Source organism: Lepidochelys kempii, chromosome 13 (assembly GCF_965140285.1).
Source record: "Lepidochelys kempii isolate rLepKem1 chromosome 13, rLepKem1.hap1, whole genome shotgun sequence".
Taxonomy (NCBI): Eukaryota; Metazoa; Chordata; order Testudines; family Cheloniidae; genus Lepidochelys; species Lepidochelys kempii.
In genome coordinates, this window is record NC_136392.1 from 41,386,919 (window position 1) to 41,406,825 (window position 19,907).

Consider the following 19,907-nt stretch of genomic DNA (forward strand, 5'->3'; position numbering starts at 1 on the left):
TCTTATCTACCACCTATCCCTGCTTGGTGCATTCCTCGTGCTATACCAGTATGTTAATTACACAGCATGGTCCTAAAGCTATGCATCAGTAACTTTTATTATCAGGATGGGAGGCCTCACATCAAGGCCAAGAGACAGGGAGTTAGAGACTGACAAAAACCAGATACTGGGAGTCAAGGCAGGCTGGAGACAAGGAGGAGGATTTTCACAGGGATTCAATATCTAAGGATTACTCCTCCTGGTGTATGATGTGCTGGCATTTAAACAATGGTGGGCCCCAAACCAAAATGGAGTCACATGTGCTCACTTTTCCTTAACACAGTGGGGTAAGGGTGTATGATCATTGCAGAGCCCTAGAGGGCAGGTGTGTGCAGGGGTCTGGACACAGAGAATGGCCAACACCCTGTTTCCTGGAACTGATGGCCTGGGCCCTTCCCCCCTGCAAGGTGAGAGCTAAAGGGTTGGAGAACAAAGGAATCAGGTGACCTCCTGGCCCGGGAAAGAGACAAAGCCCAGGAGAGGAGGGGCTGGAGGGACTTTCAGTTTGAGGCTGGCTGGGACATGGAGTGAAGTGCAGACGTGGTTGTCTGGCTCCCTGCCCCCCAAAATGGACCCAGCTGAGGGGTCCTCTTCTCTGCACCTACAAGCTCTGTTTTAGACCATGTTCCTGTCGTTTAATAAACCTCTGTTTTACTGGCTGGCTGAGAGTCACGTCTGACTGTAGAGTTGGGGTGCAGGACCCTCTGGCTCCCCCAGGAGCCCTGCCTGAGCGGACTCGCTGTGGGAAGCGTACGGAGGGGCAGAGGATGCTGAATGCTCCAAGGTCAGACCCAGGAAGGTGGAAGCTGTGTGAGCTGTGTGTCCTGAAGACCGGCTGCTCACAGAAAGGAGACTTCCCCAGAGTCCTGACTGGCTTCATGGGGAACAGTTCCAGAGCATCACCCAGGGACTCCGTGACAGGTGTATACAGACAAACAAAGACCTAAATACACCCTCCAATTAAAAGCACATGACGTGGCTGCTGGGTTTGGAAGGGAAACGAAGTCATGCCCCTTCCCACACCCTGCCCCTGGAGCGGGGCAGAGACTCCGGTCTGATTGGGTGTCAGGATGCCCCGGGAACAGGGCCGGAGTTAGGCTCTACAGGACCTTTTTTTGTCTCAGATTTGCCTAGGGTTTCATGCAGGGGAAGCCAAAGCCATAAGGATTGAGATCCCAGTCATTGACTGGATTTCACTCTGAATACAGATATTGGACTATAACCTATGGACTATTTCCAAAAGAACTCTTTGCAAACACAAGCTCACCATCTCTGCTCCGTATCTGAACCTCAAGAATTGAATTCATGTGGGTAAGTATATTGATCCTTTAACCAACACTCTCTTTTCTTTTTTTTAAATAAATTTCAGTTTAGTTAGTAGGAATCGGATCTAAGATCTTTTGGGTAAGATCTAAGTTATAATTTGACCTGCGTGTGTGGCTGGTCCTTTGGGATCAGAACTTTTTCTTTTGTGTGATGGAATAAGATTTTCAGGAATCCTCATCATATTTTGTCCTGGGTAGCTGGGTGGAGGCCTGGGGCTGGGTACTTCAAGGGAACTGCATTGTTGGGACTGCTGAGTAACCAGTGAGGTAGTACAGAAGCCCTTGTGTGCTGGATGGGTAAATCTAAATATTGAAATATCCACTAGCTTTTCGGGTTTGTTTGCAATTCACCCTAATTGAGCGACCTCAGCTGGCTCCCACTGGGACCACCGTCACACTATCTAATCTAATCTATTTATCCCCATCCACCCCCTCTATCTAATCTATCTATCTATCTCATACACCCCCTTAGCTAGCTATCAGACCCCTCTCTGTATTGAGCTATACTGTCCATCCGATACACAACAGACATGGGCAGATGCATCCCATATATACACGCCTCTCTCTCCTCCTGAAATATCTACAGCCCAGCACAGCAGGGCAGACCCGGACCCCGCTGGCTCACTCTCTTTCCTGCTGTATGGAGTACAGTTGTAGCCACCACGGTCCCAGGATATCAGACACAAGGCGGGGGAGGTAATATTTTCTATTGGACCAACTTCTGTTGGCGGGACAGAGACAAACTCTGGAGCCCCACAGAGATCTTCTTTGGGTCTCTTTCCTGCTGTGTTTCTCAGGCAGAAGTTGACACTGACCTGTCACTATGCAGAGATGCTGTATCCCTGTTGGTCCCAAGATATTGGAGAGCCAAGGTGGGTGAGCTGATACCTTCTGGTGGATCTCTCTCTCTCTCAGCTACAGAAGTTGGTCCAACGAAAGAGATGGCCTCCCGCACCTTGTCCCTCGCAGAGGGGGGCTGAGAGAAGGGGACAAGCCAGGCGGGTTCAGCCCCGGAGGTGTGGCACAGAGGTTCCTCCCTTTCTGTCTGGGGGCTCCCTGTCTCTGTCTCCCTGTCTCTCTCCGGGCGCAGTAATAGGCGGCGGTGTCCGCAGCTGTCAGCGAGCGGAGCGGCAGGTAGACCTGGTTCTTGGAGGAATCAGCTGAGAGAGTTATTTGGCCTGGGAGAGACTGGGCGTAGCATAAGAGCCACTCCGGTGGTACCAGTCAATCTCTCCCAGCCAGTCCAGCCCTCCCCGGGGAAGCTGCCGGTACCAATCCCAGTAATCAGCAGAGACGGACCCACCAGAGATCGCGCAGGTGAGTGTGAGGGGCTCGGAGACCTGCCCCATCCCGGGGCCGGACGCCAGCAGCTGCACCTGAGAAAGGGCACCTGGAAACATAAATTAATAAACCAATGGACCTAGAGAGCAAAGAGTCTCCCGCACTCGCCCAAACTCCCCCCCCCCCCCGCCATTTCCCTAGTACTCACATGGGGCCAGGGCCAGCAGAGTAGCTAAGAGCCAGGTCATCATGCCTCGGACCAAAGCAAAACAGCCGGAGACCCGGACACCGGCTTCTCTCTCTGGGGAGAGTCTTTGAAACCCTCCGCAGCTTCTGCTGAAACCTGAGACCAGGAGCCAGAGGAGGCTGCAAACACTGTGCGACGCCTGCGTCAAACGCTGTCTCCCTGGCACAGGGAGCGAGGCGTTCCCACACCTGCAAAGCAGCGCGCTCGCTCTCCCGCGGCCATTCCTGAAACACACGCAGCCTTGCACTCTCCCTGTATCTCGCTCAGACAGAGACCAGCTCGCTCGTTAACAGCCACGTGCCTTAACGTTAGGGCGACTCTCACTGTCCCTTAAGGGCCTAGCGGCGGGAAGGATTAACCCTTAACTGCGGTGACACAGCGGATGCAGCTTCGCTCTCCTGCAGGCTGAGGGACGAGGCGGGTGTGACCCGGGAAATGCAACTGCCTCCCTGTACATATCCTGTGCCTTAAGAGAGGATTGTCAGTTCTCGCCGGCGGCCGGGTGTCCAGACATTAGAGAGGGCACCTATTGGGGGAACTACCGGGGTGATTTCCACACGCTCCCCGGCAGGAGACAACTGAAGACCAGTCCTGTTATTCACATTGTAGGTGCGCTCTGTCAGAAATTGCACCACTCCCATTTACCAATGGAATAAATGAAAGAACGAGTAAATAAAATTATTTTGCTCCCTCCTTTCCCACCAGAGATAACTAAGGTCCAGGCCTGAGTGACCAACACTTCAGAAGGGTAGTGACATCATCCCTTTAAGAGTCACCCACAACATGATCGCACCGCTTTTACCAACGGCGGGCGGGGGGGGGGGGGTGAATGAGTGTTTCCTCTTTTTCCATAAGAAGCAAATAATTCCCAGGCCTGAGTATTCAATCAGGCTGTCACAGTTTTTGGTTACTTGGAGGGATAATGGGAATTTGGAGGACGGAGTTAGATGGTAATTGCAGACATACAGAGCATTACGGTGTTGCTCTCTGGGAACTCCAAGGTCAGGGACATGTGAATGTGATATTTGGTTTGGCACAGGAAACCCAGCTGCGCAGTCTACATCTCCTGTAATCTGATAGGCGAGTGTCAATTCCAGCTGACAAGAAGAGAGGGGGGAGGGTATTCCAAGACCCCCTTTGCAATAGCATCATGTCCCCAAATGCTGTCAACCTTGAGATCTCCTAGCAGGGAAAGGGGTGAGGGGGAGGGTCCCTAAAGCATCTTTCCCTAATAATGTATCTCCGGCCCAGTGCTGAGCCCTATGTTCCACCACCAGGGAGCAATGAAGGGGGCAGTGTCCGATATTCCAGCAGCCTATGAAGGTCCCACGCAGACTGGAGCGCGCCAAAGAGAACAAGCGCTGCTCTCTAGTGGTATGTACTAGGGTAGAAGGCGCACAGTACGATTCAGGTCGGGGGGAAGTGCTGTACCCTACTGGCAGGGCTCGGGACAGCAGGTGCACACTGGTAACCGAGGTCGAGGCATGCGCATCTAAGACAAGGAGTGCGCACCTCTGAAAATGCCAATTCTGCTGATGACTCAGCTGGGGGAAGGTCAATGGTTCTATAGACTGAAAGGGTGTTTTTTATGTTTTTCCATTTTTCTGTACGGGAAGGAAATGGCATTAAAAACTACTTTAAAAGAATGTTAAGGTGGCAAAGTCAAGCCCTCGAACGATAGGAGATGCCAGAACTCAGGTTGCCCATGTAATCTTAACTCTGCCCCCTGGACGGGACTGACACAAGACTTCACACACTGTTTTTTCCTCAGGACTCCTGCCGCAGTCAGTGCCCAAGAAGGAGCCGCAGGGGAGTAAGGCGGGGCTATGCAAAGAAGGGGACTGGTGCTGTCTGCAGCCCCCCTGCTCCATTTGTTGCGGACGTTGCGAGGTGTGTGCCAGAGACCGGGATAGAGGCTGTAGCTCTCCTAATGTAACTCAGCCTTGGCGTGTCTTTGCAGCCTTCACCGGGCTCCAAAAATTATACTTTCCTACGTGATGACTAAAGAGTTGAGGACATTTTCTACTTGGTTAAAATCCATGTGATTGAACTTTGAGGTGTGACGTGCTTCCTCAGGGAGGCTGTGACAGGAACGAGAGGTTTTTGACTGAGCTCAGACCAGCTTCCCCTCATTGTGTGTCGCACAGTGATACCGGGCGCTGTCCTCGACTCTCAGTCTCTTCACTTGCAAGTGTAGCAAATTGCTGGGGTTGTCCCTGGAGATGGTGAATCGCCCTTCTGCTGAGTCCGCCTAATCCGTGTCAGAGCCAACCCAGTTAATATAAGAGACCCACTCTGGTCTTCCCCCGGGAGCCCGTCGGTACCACAGCATCGCTTAGTCACCAAATCTGAACCCGGAGGCTTTGCACGAGTTGTTGATAGACTCTCCTGCCATCTTCAGGCCTCCCCCAGACTCCACCAGCTGGACCTGCAATTGGGCACCTGAGGACATAGGTAGGCGGGAGGGATAGCTCAGTGGTTTGAGCATTGGCCTCCTAAACCCAGGGTTGTGAGTTCAATCCTTGAGGGGGCCATTTAGGGATCTAGGGCAAAAATTGGGGATTGGTCCTGTTTTGAGCAGGGCGTTGGACTAGATGACCTTCTGAGGTCCCTTCCAACCCTCAGATTCTATGATTCTATAACAGAGAACGATTTTAGCCTGGTACTCAGTAACACTGAGGCCTCCCGAACTTTTCAGGCCAGAATCACCTTGGGGCAGTGCTGCCATGAAAGCAACATGCCGCCAGAGGATCATCTTCTTCTGATTAGTCTGGGGAAAAATCTCCAGTGGGACTTGTTCAATGCAGGCACATGGGGCTGCAGCTTTTGCCCCCTGCAGGGTCAGGGACAGAGCGTGAGTGTGACAGGAAATGTTGTTATTCCATTTGCATATGCTCCCTTCTTTAAGGGAAGACCAGTCAACCCCTGGGGGGTCCAGTAGGACCCTTGCCTTTGTGTAGCGGTTCATCGTTACCAGATACACTTACCCTGAAGAGGATCAGTGTGGAAATCCAGGGATAATTTCCCGGCCGCAGAAACGAATCTCTGGTGTAGAGGCGCTTCTGTTTTTAATCAGGCTCGTTATCACCGATCCGGGGTTGCCAGTTCTGCCGGCAGTGACCAGTGAGTGCTCCCATTGGGTCCTTGGTGTAATTCAAGTCGGAACTGGGCATTTTCTTTCCAGCCTGGATAGCAAGAGAGCCAACATTTGGGATAGGTCCTCTCTTGGAGTAGACTCCCCACCACGCTACTAGTTGTGTGCAAAAATCTGGAGCCCTTTCCTTTGAACGTGTTGCTGGAGGAACAGGCCTTCCACCCAAGTGCTCAGGAAGGACAGACATGTTCTCTCACGATACGCTGTGAAAGAATTCCTGCAGCAGCCCGGCTTAGTAGACACCCGCAGGTTTGCTGGCGAACCCAGCAGAGTTCAGGTCAGTTCTCTGCTCTCACCCCCGGCTGTCTGTGTTTATAACCCTGCCCTGTGCTCTGAGAACAGCTCCTGTCCCTCCGGGCACAGATACACACCTTGCACCCCGAGAACGCACTACTCTGGACAAGGACGCCACTAAGGAGCTGCAGTGAGTGGGTGGGTGGGTGAGCAGCGGGCTATGAGTTGTGGGTGAGGGACACCGGCGTTCAGGGGGTGATGCTAGTCATGGGACGCTCCCGAATCCCCTGAGCTGAACGCAGCGAGTTTTTGTCTGAGCTCACACCGGCTTCCCCTCACTGTGTCTCTAGCAGCGCAGTGATACCGGGCGGTGTCCTCGGGTCCCAGGCGGCTCATTTGCAGATACAGCTGGCTCTTGGCGTTGTCCCTGGAGATGGTGAATCGCCCTTTTACGGAGTTAGTGTAATCTTTGCTCCCGCCAGTGCCGCTGATCCAGGAGACCCATTCCAGCCCCTTCCCGGGGCGCTGCCGGTACCAGAGCATGGTGTAGCTGCTGAAAGCGAATCCGGAGCCTGTGCAGGAGAGCCGCCTGGAGCCGCCGGTGGTCGCAGCCCCGCCGCCGGACTCCACCAGCCGCCCCTGCGCCTCGGCCCCTGAGGAACAAACCGGGGTGGGGGCGTGAGAGCGGGTGGGAACAATCCCCTCGGGCCAGGTCTGGGCAACGGCTCCAGCTTTGGCCACAGTCTAATGTAAGGGGGGGAGGGGGACATCTGGTCTGTCAATTATATTTGTGAGACAAAGGGAAACGATTTGGAGGTTTCCAGCCACCGCCTCTCAGACGAGACAAATACATGGTATGAAACCGGAAACAAAATCCGTGTGTCCCAATTTATTCCCGGGGAATCTCCCCTCTCCCGCTCCGGTCAATCAATGGCAATAATCGGATCAGCAACCCCCCGATTCCCGCCATCCGAAGTACCTTTGGACGCTGCTGCGATGAAAGCAAAATGGAGCCACCACCGCATCGTCTCTGCGCGTCTGCGGCCAGTCCTCGCCCTGGGGACGGGTCCGGAGCTGCTCCCTGCACTGACAGAGCTTCTCCGCGGGCCGCAGGGTCAGGGGCGGGTGGGAACAGCCCGGAAAGAGAGTCTCTGCACGGGGAGAATTTGCATAGCCCCGCCTCATTTAAATTACCACTCGGAGAAACCCCGCCCCAGCCTTGCTGAGCTAGTGACGAATATCCCAGGGAGGAGGGCGGCTAACTATCAACCACAGGGCGGTGCTGAGTTTTCACCTGGCCAATTATGACTATTACCTCTGAGAGGGCCAGTTCACGGGTCACAAGAGTAGCAGCCGTGTTAGTCTGTATCCGCAAAAAGAACAGGAGGACTTGTGGCACCTTAGAGACTAACCAATTTATTTGAGCATGAGCTTTCCTGAGCTACAGCTCACTTCAGTTATTGCAGATACAAATGCACTGAAAGCAGTGGAAGCTGCTGCCTGTGAAATCCACCCTTTCCTTCGGGAACCCACCAATCAGGATCCGGGAGCCTAACTTCAACTTCCTACATTGGAAAAGTCTTAGTCCTAAGAGATCAGACAGTGGGCTGGGCCCCAGGTCGGACAGCCGGGTTTCTTTCCTAGTGGGGCAGCAGGGGCAGCGTCAGATCTGCCAGCAGCGAGCGACATCTGACCCTGTCCGCTTTTGGCTGCCCCCTGCCACAGCTCGCAATCCACCAAGGTCTCCCGGGACCCAGGGTGCAGCAAAGAAAGGCTGACCCCTCACGCCCCCCAGAGGCCGCTTGGGAATCATCGACCTGAAGGAGCGAAGAGGGATCAGGGCGCTGCCCCCTAGGGGCAGGGTGTGCGAGGGGTGGCACGCTGGTTGCCCGGAGGGGCGGGTGTGCAGCAGAGAACATGGGGGTGCTGCCCCCTAGGGGCAGGGACTGGGACAGCGGCTGCCTCATATTTGCTACCCAGCCCTGACCTGACTCTGCAGCCCCACAAAAGTCTTGTCCGTCCCGCGCTGCTGGCAGCGCTGGGGACATTTTCTCCTTGGTTCAGTTCTGTGTGTGTCTGACTCTTCACCTGGGGTTTGCCCCGCAGGGGGCTGTGACTGCAAAGGGGATGTTTTTGTACGTGGTTAGATTCCCTGCCCGTCACTGTGTCTCTCACACAGTGATACACCGCCGTGTCCTCGGGTCTCAGGCCGGTCATTTGCAAATAGAGCAGGTTGCTGGGGTTGTCTCTGGAGATGGTGAATCGCCCTTTCACTGAATGGCCATAGTCCGCTGAAGTGCTACCGGGGTTAATGTAGGAGATCCACTCTGGCGCTTTCCCGGGAGCCTGGCGGTACCAGAACATCCAATAGTTTCCAAAGGGAAATCCGGAGGCTTTACAGGAGATGCGGATAGACTCTCCTGTGGTTTTAACACCTCCCCCAGACTCCACCAGCTGAATCTGCGAATGGACTCCTGCAAAATTAAAATAGAGTCTTAATAATCTCCACCATAATACTGAGCTTCTCTCTGTATCCAGGCAAGGAATCATCTCTGGGAATTGCTGCCATGAAAGCGAGGGGTAGCCACAGCATCATCTCTTTTCTGACGATTTTGGAGACAATTCTGCAGGAGAGGGCGCAGAGAAGTGGGGATGGGTGTGAGCTGCGGAGACACGTGTCTGTGCGGTGTCCTCTGCAGACCCAGGGGCGCCGGGGGTGTCTCACAGGAAATGTGGTCACTCGATTTGCATCCGCTCCGGTCTTCAAAAGGAGAGAGGAATAGACCGTAGTGGCTATGTGGTAGCAGCAGACGGAGCAGCAGTAACTTTACCCTCCTCTCTTTGTGACTTCCTTCCCCATGGGTATAACGAGGGCGCCGTGAGGAACCCTTCCTCTGTCGGCTCCAATTTCTTTGTAAGTTCTTCAGGGCAGAGACTGTCGCTCACTATGTGTCTCCACTGAGCGCTCATCGCACACGGGGCCGCTACACGGTGGGATTCCCAGTTCCCATCACAGGAAAACTGGTGAGAGAGGCAAGAACAAATCCCTGTGTTGGTTGTGAAATGTCAGCTGCAGGCCCCTGAAATCTGGCTCCGACCTCATCTAGCTGCCCCTGAGACCCTAGCTAAGGTCTGTGTTGTGGGTTCTAGCGGCTACTGTCCTATAGCTGAGTTATAAAAAAGCGCCATGGAGAAGCGAAACAGGAAAGTAACTGAAATACTTCTCCGATGGATTGTATTTACTGAGGCACAACCCATCCTAAATTCTCAATTACTGCGGGACAAGCTACACTCACTGCTATGTTTGCTTCCCACTTTTTATGAGTGAAGTACCCCAATAGTTGGATGCTAATATTTTAATTTCATGGTTAAATTTATTAACTTTAATTTGGGATATTGCAGATTATGTACTCTATGTATGTTGTCACTTTTAATCCAAACTTTGTACTTTGGGATAGTTTAAGCCTGAAAGATGATCCCTCACTCCCACAAACCTTGGGAGGCAGACCAGTCCTCATTTACAGACAGCCCCCCAACCTGAGGCAAATACCAGAAACCACACACCACACAACAGAAACACCAATCCAGGAACCATCCCCTGCAACAAACCCTTTTGCCAACTCTGTCCTCATATCTACTCAAGAGACACCATCACAGGACCTAACCACATCAGCCACACCATCAGGGGCTCATTCACTTGCACATCCACTAATGTACACCACCATGTGCCAGCAATGCCCCTCTGCTATGTACGTTGGCAAAACTGGACAGTCTCTATGCAAAAGAATAAATGGACACAAAGCAGATGTCAAGAATTATAACATTCAAAAACCATTTTAACCCCCCTGGACACTCAATTTCAGACTTAAAAGTGGCCATTCTTCAACAAAAAAACTTCAAAAACATACTTCAACGAGAAATTGCAGAACTGGAATTCCTTTGCAAACTTGACACCATCAAATTAGGTCTGAATAAAGACTGAATGGCTGGGTCACTACAAGAAGTAATCTCCCATCAACTGTTGAGTATGAGCCATCCACCCTGATGGAATTGGCATCCTTAGCACTACAAAAAGTAATTTTTACTCTGTAGACATTCACACCTTCTTGTCAACTGTTGGGAATGGGACACATCCACCCTGATTGAATCATTGACCCCCCACTTGGTCAGGCAACTCCTGCCTTTTCTTGTGCTGTATAATTATACCTGTTCCTGTATTTTCCACTCCATGCATCTGAAGAAGTGGGTCGTAGCCCACGAAAGCTTATGCCCAAATACATTTGTTAGTCTCTAAGGTGCCACAAGACTCCTCGTTGTTTTTGCTGAAACAGACTAACAGGGCTATCCCTCTGAAACTCGTCACCATGCAAAATAGTGTCTTTTAGTGTATTCTACATTGGGGAGGTATAGTGGGAATAGAGGGGCACCCAGCTTCTGGCATGGGGCAAATATGGGGGACCCTGGTATGGGAGGAGGTGATAATGGGGCGACTCCAGCGGGGAAGAGCCAGGGGAGTCCCTGAAAAAAAAGTGGGGGTGGAAGGGAGGCAGACTGGTAGTTTGTGTAGGGCAGGGAGTGATGCAGGAGACCCCGGGGTGAGCAATACGCTGAGCCTCCACAAGGTAGGAAGTGTGCAACCCCCCTGCTTGTAAACAATAACACACTTCTTGGTGCCCTCTGACACTTGGCTCCCCTCCCCCTCCCCCCGGTGCACGCAGGGGAAATGACTCATCCCCCTTCGCTTTCGAGACCGCCCCCCGCTCCGGCAGTTTGTGTCGGGAGCCCGGGGCGCTCCGTAGCCCGGTGGATCCCAGAGAGCGCAGAAATACACCGCCGAGTCAGCCCGCTGCGCCCCGTCTATGGACAGCGTGAACGATTTGACATGGGTGCTGAGCTCGGAGGAGAACCGAGGGGCCACCGAACCGCGCGTGTATTCATTTCCCCTCTCATTTCTGTGCAGTAGGAGCAGAGACTGCTGCCCAGGCAGCTGCTGGTACCACCCCAGGGCGTCGTACGTGTACGTGGTGCTGTGTTGACAGGACAGTTTCACGGGCCGCCCTTCCCTGGCTGACGCAGACGCTGGAATCTGGGTCCCGGAGTTCCCAGCCACGGGGCCTAGCAGGAGGACAGTGGAGGCAGAGTAAGATCCGTGAGTTAGAAAACACTCAGTCTGACTGCCAGTAAATTTAAACCACTTACTGAGGAGAAGTAGGCAGACGGAGATCCACATCTCGTCTCTACCGCTGTCACACACAGAATGATTCCTCTGCTGTGTCGTCCCGCCTATTTACAGTCAAGGACCCACTTCCCCCCGTGGGAGGGCTGTGAAAAGACAGAGGGAGAAATTCTGCCAGAAAAGCCACCCGGAGACAATGGGAAGGAGTGGTTTTTTTTCTTAAACTATATCTCCTCGGTGTAGGTGTATAACTTCGTTATATTTATTGCAGGCAAATAAACTAGGTAACCATTTTCCGGAGGAGTATAATCCATAAAAGCAGACATATAGACAAGCAGATACATTTGTATTTACTTTCAGACAGAGACAGAGAGTTGTAGTCGTTTTGGTCTCAGGATATGAGAGAGACAAGGTGGGTGAGTTAATATTTTTTATTGGACCAACTTCTGTTTGTGAAAGGGACACACTTTCGAGGTTCACAGAGCTCTTCCTCAAGTCTGGAGAAGAAAAGCAGACCTGAGGAGGAGTTCTCTGAATCTCGAAAGCTTGTTCTTTCCAAAAACAAAAGTTGATTCAATAAAAGTTATTACTTCACCCACCTTCTCTGATAGAGAGAGAGAGAGAAGAGAGAGAGAGAGAGAGAGAGAGAGAGAGAGAGAGAGAGAGAGAGAGAGAGATCCTTCCCTCCTACTGCAGAGATTTGGGTTAAGGGTGTTCTGTAGATCGGCAGATTAGCCTCTTGACACTTTTCTTCTTTAACTCTCCAAGGAGGGTTTCCACCTTGGACAGCTCCTTCAGTCTAACTGGTCTCAGAAGATGGACTATGGGTGAATAGCAGCACCTTGTGGCCATTTCTTTGAGTTACAAAATGGTCTTAAATTCCCCCTCTGCACAGGAGAAGAAAAACTTGCCTGTCTATCTATCTATCTATCTATCTATCTATCTATCTATCTATCTATCTATCTATCTATCTATCCTATCCTATCCTATCCTATCCTATCCTATCCTATCCTATCTTATCCTATCCTATACTACATACCCGTGGATCTCTAAAACTGCTTTTAATGAATTATACTCCTTTGAAAGATGCCAACCTAGACTTAGTATAAACAGAACTAAATTCTGTACTGCTGTCTGATAGAGTCACTCCTTCCAGTTCTGTCCGGATGGCTTCCCTGACAGCTTCACACGTCACAGAGAGACAGAGAGAGAGAGAGAGAGAGAGAGCGAGAGAGAGAGAAAGAGATCGATCCCCCAGCCACTCCTGCCCCAGAGCTGGCCATGGTCTGTAGTTTGCAAGCGATGCTTCGCCCTCCCGCGGCTCTGTCAGTTTTGGCTCTGCTCCGCAGCACAGCTGTGGCTCCGTGGGGACTGGAAGCGCAGTAATACACCGCCCTGTCTCGCAGCTCTGCGCTCAGGATCTTGAGGGTGAACCTGTTGTTGGAGCTATCAACTTCCCCTACGAAGCGGCCCTGGAAGCCTTCTCCATAGTGGTCCCCTTCTCGGTAAACCCAGGTCAGGGGGCCCCGCTGCCCCTTTCTCTACCAGTTCATCCAATAGCTGTTCATCTCCCCTCCCTTCACACGGCCCTGGAAGGCCACTTCCTCGCCCTCCCGGACTGCCAAAGCCTGGGCACCTTGTTCCAGCACCACATCACTCCTGACTGCTGGCGAGAGAATAAAGCGTATTAATCAGGCAAAGAGATTAACTGCCAGTAAGGGAGCAATGAGGGAGAAGGATAAAGGTCAGCGGAGATGGCTGAGCAGTATCTGGCAAGGCAAGAATTATTCTGTGTAACTGAAAATCTGGAGAGAATTTAACAGCTTCACAACCAGTTAAAGATGAAGAAAACGAGAAAGTAAAAACAAAAACCGGAAAATCCACCTAAATACAGAAAACACATTAAAAAACTGAAACATAAACACCTGGAAACCACCCTAAAGGAAAAACAAACAAACAAACAAACAACAACAACAACAAAAACCCTACCTCAAACACAAAAACCTGAAAACCAACCTAAACACAGAAAACACACACAAAAATCAAACACAAAAGCCTGAAAGCCAACATTAAAAGACACACACACACACACACACAAAGAGGAAAAGAAAAACACAAAGACAGGAGCACCCTAAATTCAAAATAAACACTGAAAACACACAAAAATATCATAACATAGGAACAAAAAAACACGAATATGAAAACCTGAAAAACAAAATAAAAAGTGAAAAAGGAACAAACTGAAAAAAGCCAAACACAGAAAAGAAGAACATAAACACCAGAAAAGCTCCATCAACACAGAAAGCACAAGAAACTCAGACACAGTAAATTCATACACAAAAACCTAAAAACCCAAAGAAAAAGCCAGAACAAACCCAAACTCAGACAGCAAGTGCAGAATTAGGGCTCTGTGCTATTGTGTTTTATTTACTTCCGCATAAGTTGCTGAGAAGCAGCAGAAGGCAGCAGCCTCTTCTCATCTCTGCAAAAAAACGAACACCCAAGAGTTTCTCAGTCATCCCCTTTGTCATACAAAAGTCACGTGCCCCTTCCTCTGCAGGCGCTGGCAGAGGATGGAGGTTGGCAGCAGTTCGATTTCTGGGTTAGCGTGGCTTCAAAAGCGACAAGATGGAGCTCCCCAGCCTTTGACGTCTTTAGCTCACAGGGTAACACATCGCGGCTCCGCTCACACCCCTCCGATCAGACATAGAGCAGCCAGATATCAAACAGCTCTTTCCCCTCTTAATACGGATCCTTCCAAACACCAGGTGGGCCTTTAACCTCCTTAGGACTGGAGAGAAAAGGAGAAATGCCGCACAACTGTTCACACAGACCTGGGCTCTGCAAAAGGCACCCAGCAAAGCATTTCGGCTGCAATTTTCAAAGAAATCTAAAGGAGTTAGATACCTACATCCCATTGAAGTGCAGCTTGAAGTTCATACTGTTCTTGCTGTTGTTGTTTTAATCATCCTGGAAAAGATTTTTTTTTTTATAGTATGGTACATTTTTAAAGAGGAAAGGGATTCTTTCTTTCTTTCTTTCTTTCTTTCTTTCTTTCTTTCTTTCTTTCTTTCTTTCTTTCTTTCTTTCTTTCTTTCTTTCTTTCTTTCTTTCTTTCTTCTGTTTTTGTGAAGACGGGAGGGTCTTCTTTCTCTTTCCTGGTTTATGTTGACTTTTAGACTTTTGTGCGTGTGTGTTTATTCTGTTTGTGTTTATCTTTTTGCATTCTGTGGTTGCCTTCTTGTTGTTTGTGCTGTACATTGTCGCTGTGTGTGTTTTGGGAATTTTTGCTTGTTTGTGTGTTTGATTTTTTTGCATTCAATTTTCTGGTTTTGGGGGGTGCTTTTTGATTTTTCTCTATCTCGGTCTATGTTTTCTATGTTTCTTCCCTTTTTTGATTCATTCTTTGGTTTGGTTCTTTGCTTTTCATTTTAAATTCTCAGGGACAAATGTTTCCTCTTGCTCTAAAACACGTTGTAGCCTTTAAATTTATTTCTAAATAGCGCCTTAAAGTGTTCCCTGTTTTACAGGCTCAAAGAATGTGTTTCAGGAGAAAAATACCTTTGCTGTAACCCACTTTGAAAGTGGGTTAAGATAAACAGGAACAAAGCAACAAGGTCCCTTTGATACGAACTTCATGAGCTGCTCTCTCATCTCACCGGAAATAGGTGCTTTTCTTTTTTAGGTGCATGCCTTGTTCAATTTAAGGTGACTCATCCTGGCCTCATCCAAAGTCTTTTGAAGTCAATAGGAGTCTTTCCATCCACTTCAAGGGTCATTGGATCAGGCCCGTGATAGGAATATATTGCACCATGAATGTGGACAAGAATAAAGCTTATGAAAATTGTACAGCATTACACTATACCCAGGGACGACAAAACGAAATGCCCCATATCTCTTCTCAAGAAGGGAAGAGAGGTGATTCATTGTCATAAGAGTTAAGATATAAAGCAGAGAGAGATTATGAGAGAGAGAGAGAGAGAGAGAGAGAGAGAGAGAGAGAGAGAGAGAGAGAGAGAGTGGATGCATTATCAGGTCCTAGCCACCAGGGAAACCAAATCTCCAACCACTGTGGATTTTATGTCTGAAGTGCTTTTGGCCTCGGTAGGGTAGTCTCCTACAGCATTTGAGGAGGTGAGATATATGGTTTCAAGTATCTTTTCCAGTCCATATTCATCCAGTGATTTAAAGAAACAAATCCAGTCATTGAAGAACATTCTAGTCTACTCTAGTCTAGTCTCATTTCCTGTATTGTATTGTGCTCCCATATCCTGTATTGCACTCTCATTTCCTATAGTCTAATAAATTCTGGATTGTAATTATAAATATAAACAAAAAATGAATTTCCCAACAACAGACACACAAAGTTCTTCTTGACAATGCATGTGAAATTCATTACTGGGTACTGATACTTGTACTGGTACTTGCCCCAGAGGGAATGAACAGAACAGGGAATCACCCAGTGATCCATCCCCTGTCGCCCATTCCCAACTTCTGGCAAGCAGAGGCTAGGGACACCATCCCTGCCCATCCCCTGTCAGCCTTTGTTTTTCTAGGCTAAATAATCAATCGCCTCTCCTAAATTCAGCTCTCCATTTCCCTGAACATCTGAGTAGCCCTCCTCTTCCACTTTGAATTAATCTTTTTTGAACATGGGTGACCAGAACTGGACAATGAATTCTTTTAAATAACCACTTGATTTTATCATTATTAACGGGCATGAACTTTCCATAGAAGGGTTTACAAATCTCATTCATCACCTGCATGTCTTGTCTTTACAAGACTCATTTGCCTTTGGTCAGTGTCTTGTCATTATCGGCGTTTTTATTTCGTTTGCAGTGTTGTGGTAGCTGTGTGGGCCCCGGGTAAGGAAGAGAGAAGGGGGAGATCTAATATCTTTTATCGGCCGAACTTTTTCTCCACAGAGCTCTGCGGTAGCTCTGTGGATATTGCCTCACTCACCGTGTCTATTTATTTTCTAACTTTCGGCCAATCTTCCCTGAGGAATTCAATCCAGCTCTAACCCCCGATATTGCTCGGCACTAGAATTCTCTTCCTATGGACATTTTAGCCCACGGTTGTCTTTAATCACCTGAGCTGCACCACTGAATTCAACAGGGGTCTTTCCATTGTCTTCAATGGTCTTTGGACCAAGCTCTCCTTGAGTGGCAGGTTATTGTTCAGGGTGTTACAAGAGGTGAACCATTGTGGGCTGCAAGGCACAATAATATACAGCACCATCTCCCGGTTGTAAAGTCCTGATGGTTAAAATGCTGGAGCTGTTGGCACGGTCAACAGAGAGTCCACAGCGTCCTGAATTTCTCTCCTCACTGTAGCTGTGAGTGATGTAAGTCAGTTCAGTGCTGGCCTTCCGGTAATACCAGTAAATGGAATCGTAATTCCCGTCAGGAATGTCATGCTTGCATTGAATCTTTGCATCAGCCAATTCAGCACCTCTCTGGTCGGGGGACTGGGTTACTTCAGACAGGCAGATACCACCTCGGGGGAGGGAGAGAGAGTGAGAGTTAAATACAAAGAAAAGGAATACTTGTGGCACCTTAGAGACTAACCAAATTAGTGGTTAGTCTCTAAGGTGCCACAAGTCCTCCTTTTCTTTTTGCGAATACAGACTAACACGGCTTCTGCTCCGAAACCTAGAGTTAAATAAAACACTAACCAATAAATGTGGGCTAGCGATGCACAGCACAAGAGGAAAATGAACTGGACTTAGTCGGTTAGCTTGCAATGGTGATGACAGAGGAAGATGGTCTGGTATGGAAGGCACTGAGCTGGGTCTGAGGACACTGAATTTAACTTCAAGCCCTGCTACCAACTCTCTGGGTGACTTTCAGCAACTCATCTGGGCTGAGAACAGCAGACACCTACAAGATTTGGACACTCAGTTCCCATTAAGAGTAGCAGAAGTTCGGCCTGTAAATCTCTTAGGCATCGTTGTAACTCTCAGTTGTATTCTCTCTGGGTCTCTATGTAAAACAGGGATAAAAGAACTTCTTTTTTCCTTAGACTTTGTCTATTTAGGGCAGAGACTCACTACGTATCTGTACAGAGCTCAGCACAGCTTAATGGGGTGCTGATTTCAGTTGGAGGCAGTGGCTGTTACTATAACAAGATCGCATTTAAAAGAGACAACAGGCGGCGTTACTCACAGAACAGGGACAAGACGAGACAGCTGCGCCCACTCATGGCACTCTGACTGCAGGGTCTTCTTGTTCTGTTTGTAGATCGAAGCTCGCCGCTGTCGCTGGCGGTGGGGAGATAACACCGACAGACCGCGCCTCCGCACGCATTCAACCCCTCACCACTTCTGCCTTATCTGCAAAGATTGCATGGCAGTTTGGTTGCTATGGCAGTAAAGGAAATAGGGGATTAAGAGGGTGTTTTTGAACATATCACAAGGTGTTGCTTATCAAAAGGTCTCGGAGTGGTAGCCCTGTGTCACGGAGTGTGGGGGAGTCCCGGCCCTGCACCCCTCTTCCTGGGATTCACTGAGACTCTCAGCCAGCCAGTAAAACAGAAGGTTTATTGGACAATAGGAACACAGTCCAAACCAGAGCTTGTGGGGACAACCTGGACCTCTCAGTCAAGTTCTTCTAGGGGAGAAGGGAGCTCAGACCCCAGCCCTGGGGTTCCCTGAGTTCCTCCACCCAGCCCCAAACTGAAACTAACCCCCCCCAGCAGGCTCCCTCCTGCAGCCTCTGTTCACATTCCTGGGCAGAGGTGTCACCTCCCCCTCCCCCTCCTGGCTCAGGTGACAGGCTCTCAGGTCTCTCATCCCCAGGGCACATTCCCAGGTCAACACTCCCCCCCTCCATGCTGCTTCACATCGTCACATCTCTCCCCCCTTGGAGACTGAACTGAGCGGGGTCACTCTGACCAGTGACCTGGGGAAGTTTGGGGTCCCCTCTCTGGGACAGCGCATCCGCTATCAGGTTGGCACTTCCCTTCATGTGGACCACGTCCATGTCGTAATCCTGCAGCAGCAGGCTCCACCTCAGGAGTTTGGCGTTGGCTCCTTTCATCTGGTGCAGCCAGGTCAGGGGAGAGTGGTCGGTGTACACGGTGAAGTGTCACCCGAAGAGATAGGGCTCTAGTTTCTTGAGGGCCCACACCATGGCCAGGCACTCCTTCTCGATGGCCGCGTAGTGTTGCTCTTGCTCAGGTACACAATGGGGTGTCTCTCCCCCTTTTCATCCTCCTGCATTAACACCGCCCCCAGTCCCATGTCTGAGGCGTCAGTGAACACCACAAAGGTCTTGTCAAAGTCTGGGTTTGCCGGAACTGGGCCACTGACCAGAGCCTCCTTCAGCACCCAGAAAGCCTCCTGGCACTGCTGGGTCCAGACCACCTTGTCTGGCTTCCCCTTCTTGCATAGCTCAGTGATGGGGGTGGTGATGGCGCTAAAGTGGGGCAGAAATCTTCGGTAGTATCCTGCCATCCCAATAAAGGCTTGGACCTGCTTTTTTTGTGTGGAGCGGGCCAGTCTCTGATCACCTCCACCTTGGCTGGTTCTGGCTTTAGGCGGCCGCTCCCCACCCGATGGCCCAGGTAAGATACTTCCGCCATCCCCACCTTGCACTTCTCCACTTTTACAGTCAGCCCAGCCCCCTGGAGTCGGTCCAGCACTTGTCTAATCTGGGACACGTGGTCCTCCCAGGTCTGGCTAAAGACACAGATGTCATCAATATACGCCACGGCAAAACTCTCCATCCCCCTCAGGAGCTGGTCCACTAGGTGCTGGAAGGTGGCCGGCGCTCCCTTGAGGCTGAAAGGCAGGGTCAGGAACTCATAGAGCCCCAGAGGGGTGATAAAGGCCGATTTCAGCCAGGCATCTGCATCCAGCGGCACTTGCCAGTAGCCCTTTGTAAGGTCCATGGTGGTAAGGTACCGAGCTCCTCCCAGCTTGTCGAGCAGCTCATCAGGCCTGGGCATGGGGTAGGCATCAGATACAGTGATGGCATTGAGCTTCCGACAGTCCACACAGAACTGGACCAACCCGTCCTTTTTGGGGACCAGCACCATCGGCGAGGCCCAAGGATCCTGGACCTCTCTTTCCAGGTCCTGAGCAGTTTTCCCTGTGACTCAGAAGGGGGAGCATCTTATCGGCGGGTGCGACCCTGTCTGCACCCGGTGGACAGTCAGATTAGTGCATCCAGGCTGGTTGGAAAACAGCTGTCGGTACGGATGCAGCACCCCCCTGACCTCAGCTTGCTGGGCAGGGGTTAGCTGATCTGAGAGGGGAATTGTTTCCAAGGGGGAACCAGCTCTGTTCCCAGGGAATAGATCTACTAAAGGGTCATCTCCCTGCTCCTCCCACTGTCCACACACGGCCAACACCACATTCCCCCTGGCATAATATGGCTTCATCATATTCACATGGTACACCCGCCGGTGGTGCGCCTGGTTCGACAGCTCCACCACATAGTTTACCTC

At 50.5% G+C, this 19,907-nt stretch overlaps 1 protein-coding gene and 1 gene segment (V, D, J or C); both read right to left on the bottom strand.

Annotated features, from left to right (window-relative positions):
* The window catches only part of LOC140896674 (immunoglobulin lambda-1 light chain), a 165,965-nt gene that overhangs the window by 98,070 nt on the left and 47,988 nt on the right, over positions 1-19,907 (bottom strand). Inside the window, exon 4 of the mRNA XM_073308646.1 lies at positions 9,803-9,817. Coding sequence (XP_073164747.1) covers positions 9,803-9,817 — 15 coding nt within the window. The remainder of the gene's footprint in view (positions 1-9,802; positions 9,818-19,907) is intronic.
* Positions 4,527-7,326, bottom strand: LOC140896678 (immunoglobulin heavy variable 3-23-like). The segment is given in 3 exon segments: positions 4,527-5,334; positions 5,880-6,933; positions 7,260-7,326. Coding segments are annotated over 2 exon segments (438 nt in total).